General features: G+C 36.1%; 1 protein-coding gene across 6 annotated transcripts in view; it reads left to right on the forward strand.

The window, feature by feature from the left end:
- DENND4C (DENN domain containing 4C) overlaps positions 1 to 12,191 on the forward strand; it is a 120,615-nt gene that overhangs the window by 27,187 nt on the left and 81,237 nt on the right. For all 6 annotated transcript variants that reach the window (XM_036888034.2, XM_036887994.2, XM_036888026.2 and 3 more), the window contains one exon: positions 9,030 to 9,351. In XM_036888034.2, the coding sequence (XP_036743929.2) occupies positions 9,030 to 9,351 (322 nt within the window). The remainder of the gene's footprint in view (positions 1 to 9,029; positions 9,352 to 12,191) is intronic.

Below are 12,191 nucleotides of genomic sequence, written 5' to 3' on the forward strand. Positions count from 1 at the left end.
TTAATGCTATTAATAACAGAGCTTCAAAATATATGAAGCAAAAACTGGTAGAACTAAAAGGAAAAATAAATAAATCTATAATTATAGTAAGGGATTTCAATACCACTCTCTTGATAATTGATAGAACCAACAGACAGAAAATCAGTAAGGATATAGTAGAGTTAACAGTTAGCCTACTTGACCTGATTGGCATTTGTAGAACCCTCTGTCCATCAAGAGAACACACATTCTGCTAAAATGCACATGGTAGGTTTATCAAGATAACCATATTTGTAGCCATAAATCTAGTCTAAATAAGTGTGGAAGAATTCAAGTTATACACAGTATATTCTCTGACCAAAATGTAATCGTTAGAAATCAGTAACTGAAATATACTTAGAAAATTCCCAAGTACAAAATTTGGAAACTGAAAAACACTTTTAAAATAGTTTATGGTCAAAGAATACACTTTAAGGTAGAGAAATTGGAAAATATTTTGAACTGAATAAAAAGAAAATGAAACATACTCAAATTTGTATACACTATTAAAACATTATCTGGGGTGAGGGAGTTTTATAGCACTAGATACCTACATTAGAAAAGAAAGATCTCAAATCAATGACTTAAGCTTCCACATTAAGAAACCAGAAAAATAAGAGCAAATGAAATTCTGCCTAAACAGTGGAAAGGAAATAATAAAGATCAAAGTAGAAATTTAAAAAAATCATAAAAGCAGTAGAGAAAAGTCAACCCAAAAGCTGGTTCTTAACAGAAGATCAATAAAATTGTTAAATTTCTAGACAAACTGATCAGGAAAAAAGAAAAGACACAATTACTGTAACAGGAATGAGAGATTATATCACTATATATTCTACAGATGTTAAAAGGAAAATAAGGAACTATTAGGAACAACTTTATGCCAATAAATTTCAAAATGTAGGTGAAGGGTACAAATTCCTTTAAAAGATACTGCTATATGTGATGGACAGTGACTACAATAGGGCATGGGGTGGGTCTTGATAATATGGGTGAATGTAGTAACCACATTGTTTTTCATGTGAAACCTTCATAGGAGTGTGATATCTTAATAAAAAAAAAGACTGCTATAAACTGAATGTTTGACCCTCCCCATGGTTATGTTGAAACCTAATTCCCAATGTAATGTACTTTGCAGGTGGGGCTTTGGGAGGTGTTTTGGTCATGAGAGTAAGACCCTAATGAATGGGATTAGTGCCTTTCTAAATGAGACTCCAGAGAGATTCCTCTTTCCCTTGTGCCATGTGAAGTTATAGCAAAAAGATAGCTTTCTATGACCTAGGAAGCCAGCCCTCACCAGATATGGAATTGGCCAGTACTTTGACCTTGGACTTGTTCACCTCAAGAACTCTGAGAAATAAATTTCTGTTGTCTTTTAGCCACCCAATCTAGGGTATTCTAGTATAGCAGCCTGAATTGACTAGGACATATACTATGAAAGTTAACTCAAGAAGTAGGTAACCTGCCACCATCCAAAAGACAAACAACAACAAATGTTGGTGAGAATATGGAGAAAGGGGAACCTTCCTACACTGCTGGTGGGAATGTAAAGTAGTTCAACCATTGTGGAAAGCAGTATGGAGGTTTCTCAAAAAACTCAAAATAGAAATACCATTTGACCCAGGAATTCCACTCCTAGGAATTTACCCTAAGAATGCAGCAGCCCAGTTTGAAAAAGACATATATATTATATGCACCCCTATGTTTATCGCAGCACTATTTATAATAGCCAAGAAATGGAGGCAACCTAAGTGTCTGTCAGTAGATGAATGGATAAAGAAGAGGTGGTACATATACACAATGGAATATTATTCATCCATAGGAAGAAAACAAATCCTACCATTTGCAACAACATGTGTGGAGCTAGAGGGTATTATGCTCAGTGAAATAAGCCAGGCGGAAAAAGACAAGTATTAAATGATTTCAGTCATCTGTAGAGTATAAGAACAAAGAAAAAACTGAAGGAACAAACAGCAGCAGACTCACAGAACCCAAGAATGGACTAACAGTTACCAAAGGGGAAGGGACTGGGGAGTATGGGTGGGAAGGGAGGGATAAGGGGGAAAAGGAGCATTACGATTAGCAGACATAATACAGGGAGTGGGGTACACGGAGAAGGCAGTATAACACAGAGAAGACAAGTAATGATTCTATAGCATCTTACTAGGCTGATGGATAGTGACTGTAATGGGGTATGTGGTGGGGACTTGATAGGGGGAGTCTAGTAACCATATTGTTGCTAATGTAACTGTACATTAATGATAGCAAAATAAAAAAAATATATATGAAAAAAAAAGTAGGTAACCTGACTAGCCCTATGTGTATTAAAGGAATGTAATTTATAGTTAAAAACTTAACCTACAAAGAAAGCTCCAACCCAGATGATTTCACAGGTAAATTCTATCAGACACTTAAAGAAGAAATAAAACCAGTTCTATATAAACTCTTCTGGAAAATTAAAGAGAAGGAAATTCTTCCCAACTCATTCTTTGAGTCTGACATTACCTTGACACCAAAACCAGGTAAAGACATTACAAGAAAACTACATGCTGATATACTTGATTAATGTATGTAAAATTTCAAACAAAACTTTGACAAATAGAATCTAAGTATATAAAAAGGATGAAATAACATGATAAAATGGAATTTGTCTCAGGAATGCAGGGTTGGTTTATGACTTAAAAAGTAATCAATGTAATTCAGTATATTAAAAAGGGAAAAAAGAAAAATCATGTGATCTCAGTAGAAAAGGTATATGATAAAGGCCAGCATATATTCTCTTTTTTTTAATTAAAGTATCATTGATATACACTCCTATGAAGGTAACACATCAATAGCATTTTGGTTTCAACATTAACCCATATTATCAAGTCCCCCCTACCACCATTGCAGTCACTGTCCTGTGTAGTAAGATGCTACAGAGTCCTTACTTGTCTTCTCCGTGCTGTACTGCTTTCTCCATGATCTTCCAATATTGTGATTGTGGATTATTGTGCCCCTCAATCCCCTTTCCTTCCCAACTGACCCTCCCCAGTCCTTCCCATGCGGTAACCCCCTAGTCCCTTCTCAGTGTCTGTGAGTCTACTGTTACTTTGTTCTTCTATTTCGCTTTTTTTTGTTTTTTTTTTAAATTAAGGTATCATTGATATACTCTTATGAAGGTTTCACAAGAAAAACAACATGGTTATTACATTCACCCTTTTTATCGAGTCCCCCCCATACCACATTGCAGTCACTGTCCATCAGTGCAGTAAGATGCTACAGAGTCTCTATTTGTCTTTTCTGTGCTACACTGTCTTCCCTGTGACCCCACACACACCATGTGCACCAATTGTGATAGCCCACAATCCCCTTCTCCCTCCCTCCCCACCCAATATCTCCCACCCCTCCCCTTTGGTAACCACTAGTCCCTTCTTGGAGTCTGTGAGTCTGCTGCTATTTTGTTCCCTTCAGTTTTGCTTTGTTTTTTTACTTCACAAATGAGTGAAATCATTTGGTATTTGTCTTTCTCCACCTGGCTTATTTCACTGGTCATAATACCCTCCAGATCTATGCATGTTATTGCAAACTACCTATTCTTTCAAGACTAGAAAAGAACTTGAAAAAGAGAATGTATGATAAAATCTGTAAGTAACATCATATTTACTGGTAAAAGACTGAATGCTTTCCCCATAAAATTAGGAACAAAGCAGTTTCTCTATTTTTTGATCAAAGAAATGTACATTAAGACAACCTCCTTGTACCAGTTTTACTCAACACAATAAACATAATACAATTACTATACCCAGTGGACCATAGATACATTACTATTGCCATGACAGATTGGTATATTCTTTTCAAAAGGCAATAAAGTAATATATAACAATAGTTATATAGGCATTTATGTCTTGTGATCTAGAGAGCTGGCTCTAGGAATTTACAGCTCAACAGAATCCCAGAAGTTTAATGTAGAGAGATGTTATTGATTCATTCCTTATTTCTTTTTATTCTTGTGATAAAATATACATATTTATTATTTTAACCATTTGTAAGTGTACACTTCAGTGTCATTGGATACATTTATGATGTTGTATAACCATTGCTACTATCTATATCCAAAACTTTTATATCATCCCCAACATAAACTCTATAGCATTAAACAATAACTCTTCATTCTCCCCTCTTCCAGCCCCTGGTAACCTCTATTCTACTTATGTGTCTATGACTTTGCCTATTCTAGATACCTCATTTAAGTGGAATTATACATATAATACTTCTGTGTCTGGCTTATTTCATTTAGCATGATGTTTTCAAAGTTCGTGTTGTAGCATTTATCAAAATTTAATTCCTTCTTATGGCTAAATAATACCACATTGTATCTTCTTTGGTCAACATTTCTCTTCAACGTTGTTCTGGCTGTTCTATCTAGTGCAATAGAGCAAGAAAAAGAAATAGAAGACATTAACGTAGAAAAAAGGAAATAAACTTGTCTTTACTCACAGCTATATTATTATCTATGTAGAAAATTGGGTGGAACTACAAAAAAGCTCTACAGCTGCAACTTAAGCAAGATAGCATTATGCAAGATAAACAATCGTATTTCTATATAGTAGCAATGAACAATTGGAAATTGAGTTAGAAAGGAAATAATGTCATTTACAATAGCATAAATTATTAAGTACTTAAAGATAAATCTGAAAAGATATGAACGATTTGTATGCTGCAAACTACAAAACATTGGTGAGAGAAATTTTTAAAAAATCTTAATAAATGCAAGATAAACCTTGTTCATGGTTAGAAGACTCAATATTGTCAGTTCTCAAGTTGACTTATAGGTTCAACACAATTCCAATTGAAATCCTACTAGGATTTTTTTGGGGAGAGTGGAGAGTTAGAAATCGACAAGCTGATTCTAAAATTCTTACTGACATGTTAAAGACCTAGAATAGCCAAAATGACTTTGAAATCCTCCTAGTTTTTTGGTGGTTGTGTGGGGAGTTAGAAATTGACAAACTGATTCTAAAATTCTTACTGAAATGTAATAGTCAAAATGACTTTGAAAAAGAACAGTGTTGAAGATTAACACTGTCTGATTTCAAGATTTATTAATAAAGCTACAGTAATCAAAACCATGTAGTACTGACAAATAGATAAATCAGTGGAATCAGAATAGAGAATCCAGAAATAAACACACACATTCTGGGCAGTTGATTTTTGAATTAAAGCACAAAGGCAACACAGTGAAGAAAAATAGTCTTTTCCAGCCAGTGGTGCTGAAAAAATGGTTATCTATATGTACAAAGTGAATCTTGATTCATACCTCACACCATGTACAAAAAATTAACTCAAAATTGATCATAGACCTAAATGTAAAACCTAAAGTTATAAAACTTTTAAAAGAAAATATGAGAGAAAAACCTTTGACCTTGGATTAGTTAGTGATTTTTTAAGTATGATGTCAAAAGCACAATCCATAAAAGAACAGATTGATAAAACTGGATTTTATCAAAACTAAATTTTCTGCTTTACAAAAGGCACTATTAAATGAATAAAAAGACAAGTGACATATTGGGAGAAAATATTTACACAGCATATGCTGATAAATGACTTGTCCTTGGAATAATAAAGATATTTCAAAACTAATGATAAAACTACCCAATTAAAAAATGGGCAACAGATTTGAACAAAACTTCACCAAAGGAAATATATGGATAGAAAATAAGCACCTGAAAAGGTGGTCAACATCAATAGTCATTAGAAAGATGCAAATTAAAACTACATTTAAGTATCACTATAGGCATTAATGTGTGTAAATTAAAAATACTTGCCCTTATAGAGTGTTGAGGGGATGTGGAAAAACTGGAACTTTCATATACTAATGGTAGGAGGGTTAAATGGTACTCTCATTCTAGAAAACTATTTCACAATTTTTTAAAACTACACCTGTCGGTAATCTAGCCATTCCATCTTAGGAATTTACCTTATGTAAATGAAAGCATGTGTCTGTAAGGCTTGTACATTACATGGGTGTTCATGACAGCTTTATTTGTAATAGCCCCAAACTGAAAATAACCTGAATGTCTATTAATATAAGTGAGTGGGTAAACATATTGTGGTATATTCAACAGTGGAGTATACTCCTCAGTAATAAAAAGGATTGCACTACTGATGAGCAAAAGAAGCCAGACAGAAAAGAATACATATTGTATGATTCTGTTTATGTCAGTTGTAGAAACAAAAAACAGATCATTCATTGCCTGGAGAAGGGAGGATAATAAAAGGGTACATTAAAATTTTGGGTATTGATGGATATGTTCACTATCTTGATTTTGCTAATTGTTTTACAACTGTGTAAGTTTATGAAAACTTACCAAAGCATATACATTAAATATGTGCATTTTATTATAGGTGTACTGTACCTCAATTAAGTTGTTCTTAAAAAGCACATAAAAGTCCATGGAAATATTTAAAACTTCAGAAGCTTAATTTTATTTTTAGAGGTACTGAGTTTAAGGATAGTGGAAGGCTTAACTCAGTGTTCATATTCTCTAGGTTTCTACCATGTATTACCTAAAATTTCTAAATGTGTATTTTACATAATTTTGTCTTCTTTGGTTATAGTCTTTTATACCCTAGCTAGTATTTGTGAAATATTTTATTATTCCTAAACTTAGTTTACATGAAGTTTCTTAACTATAAGGGATAAACTCCTAACTGGATTAAGAAACTCATTTAATCATATTTATTACATTTACCTTTAATTTGTTCATGTTAGACCTTGACTAATTGATGATGAATACAATTTATTTTTTTTAATGTGTAGCCTAGCTCCACATTAGGATTCAAGGAATTCAGTAGCTTGAATGAGAATGACTTTTTTTTTTACCAAGGTATTATTGATTTACACTCTTATGAAGGTTTCACATGATAAAACAATGTGGTTACCACATTCACCCCTGTTATCCTGTCTCCCCCCCGATACCCCATTGCAGTCACTGCCCATCAGTGTAGTAAGATGCCACAGAGTCACGATTTGCCTTCACTGTGCTACACTGTCTTCACCCTGATCCCCCCCATACCATGTGTGCTACTCATAATACCCCTGAATCCCCTTCTCCCTCCCTTCTGACTCGCCGTCCCCCACCCCTTCCCTTTGGTAACCACCAGTCCCTTCTTGGAGTCTGAGTCTGTTGCTGTTTTGTTCCTTCAGTTTTGCTTCATTGTTATACTCCACAAATGAGGGAAATAATTTGGTACTTGTCTTTCTCTGCCTGGCTCATTTCACTGAGCATAATATATCCTCCAGTTCCATCCACATTGCAAATTGCAGAATTTGTTTCTTTCTTATGACTGAGTAGTATTCCACTGTGTATATGTACCACCTCTTCTTTATCCATTCATCTACTGAAGGACACTTAGGTTACTTACATATCTTAGCTATTGTAAATAGTGCTGCAATAAACATAGGGGTGCATATGTTTTTTTGAATCTGAGACATTATATTCTTTGGGTAAATTCCTAGGAGTGGGATTCCTGAGTCAAATGGTATTTCTACTTTTGGTTCTTTGAGGAACCTCCACACTGCTTTCCACAATGGTTGAACTAATTTACATTCCCACCAGCAGTGTAGGAGGGTTCCCCTTTCTCCACGTCCTCGCCAGCATTTGTTGTTCTTGGTCTTTTTGATACTGGCCATCCTAACTGGTGTGAGGTGATATCTCATTGTGTTTTTTATTTGCATTTCCCTGATAATTAGTGATGTGGAGCATCTTTTCATGTGCCTGTTGGCCATCTGAATTTCTTCTTTGGAGAATTTTCTGTTCATATCCTCCGCCCATTTTTAAATTGGGTTATTTGCTTTTTGGGTGTTGAGGCATGTGAGTTCTTTACATATTTTGGATGTTAACCCCTTGTTGGATATGTCATTTATGAATATATTCTCCCATACTGTAGGATGCCTTTTTGTTCTGTTGATGGTGTCCTTTGCTGTGCAGAAGGTTTTTAGCTTCCGTAGGTGGGGCATCCCTCTGGCTGGCCTGATGCTAAGGCAGGGGCTGCCAGTTTGCAAGCCGGGTGCAGTGGGAGGCCTTGGAGCAGCGTAACCAGCCAGGGAGATGGAGTATCTGAAGATCATTTAAGTTCCCACCCTGCTGGGCAGAGTGCACCCGGACAATTTAGTCTACCTGTCCTTTTTTCTGAGCAGTAAACTCTGTGCAATCCTTGCCCCTTTAGTAGCCCTCTTGCTGTTAGGAAGTCTCTCATACTGCCCACCCAGATCAGCCAGATACGAATTCCTGTTTTCCACAAGCAGCTGGAATCTCTGTCTCTCCAGGTATTCTGCCCGTTGTAGCTTTCCAATGCCACTAATCACCAGAGCACCATGCAATGTGCGTTCCTGCTCCCAGAGCAGATCTCCAGGGCTAAGTGTTCCACTGTCACAGGCCTCCACTCCCTCCCGGCTCTGTTTCTCTTCCTCCTGCCGGTGAGCTGGGGTGGAGGAATGACTTGGGTCCCACCCAGCCACAGCTTTTGTACGTTACCCTGTTCTGTGAGGTATGCTCTTTTCTCCAGGTTTATGCAGTCTGGTGCAGCCGCCTTTCCTGTTGCTCTCTCAGGATTAGTTGTATTAGTTATATTTTCGTATTATATGTGTTTTTAGGAGGAGTTCTCTGTCTCACCTCTTATGCCGCCATCTTTAATCCTTCGAGAATGACTTCTTAAATGGTCTGAATGTTGTTCATTAAGTGCATTTTGTTCAAAGGAAAGATAGTACCTCACCTCTGTTTCTTAATAGAGGCTTGGCACATGAAAGGATGGTAGATGACCCACAAATGAATTGATGCTGTAAACTTGTACTTGTAAGAAGTAAAAGCTGACAAGATGATATTGAAATAGGCATCTTCTACAGAGTGACAGTTTGATTATAAATCCAACTGGGAAGTGTGCTAGTTGATCAGTGTTAACTAATAAGTGTTTTTTTATTGAGACAGGATAATGCATTTTATTTAATTCATGTCTTTCTCCTGCCCTTCTAGGAAATATAATAGCAGCCATGATAGAAGACAAAGGTCCTCGAGTGACCGACTACTTTGTCGTGGCAGGCCTCACAGATACATCCACTCTTTTGGACCAAGAAATAAATCGTTTGGATACTAAGTCAACTGGACCTAAAGCTCCAATTACAGACATTGCAGTTATTAACAAATCAGCCGGAGAAACAGTGCCTGAAGGTTACACCTGTGTTGAAGCCACTCCATCAACTCTCCAAGCAAACTTGAACTATGGAAGTCTAAAAAGCCCAGAACTTTTCCTATGCTATAAGAGAGGGAGAGATAAACCCCCCCTTACCGACATTGGGTATGGTGACTCATTTTCATTTGCTATAGTGAAGAGAATAAAATTTATTTAAGGTTCATGGGTGTATAAATTTGAAATCCTTCATCTATTGTTATTTGTTGCTTCAGGTTGAAGTGTAGTAAAGTATTACGTATCTCTATCCACCCTTACCAAATTTCTCTGCATTGTACTGAATCATTATATGATTTCCTTTCAAAAGAATACTAATGTGAAGGCATTAGAGCCTGAAATGTGATTCCATTTCTGTTGTACTTATCAAATAAACTAATTAATTCAGCACTCAAGTACAAAACATTACAATAAAAGTACATTTTTACGGAGATTCTTGGGTTATATGAGGAGTTTTTGCAAAGCCTTGAATTCACTTAACAAGGAGCATTCCTGTTTTAAAAAATACAGTTGTGTGGTTTTTAGTGTCAAGAGGTAGGGTATTCACAGTTTAGGAGGAGTATAGTGTTATGAAATATTTATTATCTAGTCCACAGCCAATGAGGAACATTCTTTAAAAAGCCTTTTTTCCAAAATGTCTAAATTGACTCTTCTGTAAATAAGAGGTGCTTTTAGAATACCTGTAATACTTTACCATATATATCTATCATGTATTAAGCAATTCTGTTTATTATAACTCCTGACAGATACTAAAAATGTATTTTAGATTTGAGAGCATCTTTGGAAGTGTTGGGATCAGCTTGTCCATTATGCAAAACATGCAGTTGCAACTTTAATGTGATTGCTTTTAAGTTGTGTATCAATTTAAGGAAATATTACCATCTTTGCAATATTATGAGATGTTTTTTATGAACATGAGATGTCTTTGCATTTATTTAGGCCTTCTTTAATTTTTTCAGCAGTGTTTTCTGGCTTTTGGTGTATATGTGTTTTACCCTCTTGATTATATTCCTAAATATTTTGTTCTTTTGGATACTATTATAAATGGGATTATTTCTTAATTTGCTTTTTGGATTGATCATTGTTAGTATATAGAAACACAGCTGAATTTTAATTTCATAAGTTAACTTTTTTTTAGAAATTTTATCAAATGTACATCACACTTGTTCAACAGTCCCCTGTCCTCCTTCCCAATCCACTTCCCTGCCTCTTGGTGACCACAGTCACTTCTCAGTGTCTGTGACTCTAATGCTGTTTTGTTCCTTCTGTTGTGCATTGTTTTTATCCTTCACAGATAAGTGAAATCATAAGGTATTTGTCTTTCTCTGCCTGGCATATTTCACTGAGCATAATATTCTCTAGATCCATCCATGTTGCTGCAAATGGCAGGATTTGTTTTCTTTTTATGGCTGAATAATACTCCATTGTGTATATGTACCACCTCTTCTTTATCCATTCATCTACTGATGGACACTTAGATTCTTCCATATCTTGGCTATTGCAAACAGTGTGGCGATGAACATAGGAGTGTGTGTATCTTTTTGAGTCAGGGTTTTGTTTTCTTCAGGTAAATCCCTAGGAGTGGAATTACTGGGTCAAATGGTAGTTCTGTATTTAGTTTTTTGAGGAACTTCCATACTGCTTTCCACAGCAGTTGCACCAATTTGCAGTCCTACCTACCAACAGTGTAGGAGGGTTCCTGTTTCTCCACACCCTCGCCAGCATTTGTTATTTCTTGTCTTTTGGATAATAGCCATTCTAACTGGTGTGAGGTGATATCTCATTGTGGTTCTAATTTGCATTTCCCTGATGATTAGTGATGTGGAGCACCTTTTCATGTGCCTATTGGCCATTTGTATTTCTTCTTTGGAGAAGTGTCTGTCAGATCCTCCTCCCATTTTTTTTTTTTTGGTATCATTAATGTACAATTATATGAGCAACATTATGGTTACTACACTCCCCCCATTGTCAAGTCCCCACCACATACCCCATTACATTCACTGTCCATCAGCGTAGTAAGATGCTATAGAATCACAACTTCTCTTCTCTGTGTTGTACTGCCTTCCCCATACCCCCTACCCCTACATTATGTGTGCTAATTGTAATGCCCCTTTTTCCCCCCTTGTCCCTCCCTTCCCACCCATCCTCTTCAGTCTCTATCCCTTTGGTAACTGTTAGTCCATTCTTGGGTTCTGTGAGTCTGCTGCTGTTTTGTTCCTTCAGTTTTTTCTTTGTTCTTATACTCCACAGATGAGTGAACTCATTTGATACTTGTCTTTTTCCACCTGGCTTATTTCACTGAGCATAATACCCTCTAGCTCCATACATGTTGTTGCAAATGGTAGGATTTGTTTTCTTCTTATGGCTGAATAATATTCCACTGTATATTTGTACCACATCTTTATCCATTCATCTGCTAATGGACACTTAGGTTGCTTCCATTTCTTGGCTATTATAAATAGTGCTGCGATAAACATAGGGCTGCATATAATATATATGTCTTTTTCAAACTGGGCTGCTGCATTCTTAGGGTAAATTCCTAGGAGTGAAATTCCTGGGTCAAAAGGTATTTCTATTTTGAGCTTTTTGAAGAACCTCCATACTGCTTTCCACAATGGTTGAACTATTTTACATTCCCACCAGCAGTGTAGGAGGGTTCCCCTTTCTCCACATCCTTGTCAACATTTGTTGTTGTCTTTTGGATGTTTTGCCATCCTAACTGGTGTGAGGTGTTATCTCATTGTGGTTTTAATTTGCATTTCTCTGATGATTAGCAATGTGGAGCATCTTTATTGTGCCTGTTGGCCATCTGAATTTCTTCTTTGGAGAAGTGTCTGTTCAGATCCTCCGCCCATTTTTTAATTGGATTATTTGCTTTTTGTTTGTTGAGGTGCGTGAGTTTTTTATATATTTTAGATGTCAACCCTTTATTGGATATATCATTTATGAAT

The sequence above is a fragment of the Manis pentadactyla genome, chromosome 3 (assembly GCF_030020395.1).
Source record: "Manis pentadactyla isolate mManPen7 chromosome 3, mManPen7.hap1, whole genome shotgun sequence".
Lineage (NCBI taxonomy): Eukaryota > Metazoa > Chordata > Mammalia > Pholidota > Manidae > Manis > Manis pentadactyla.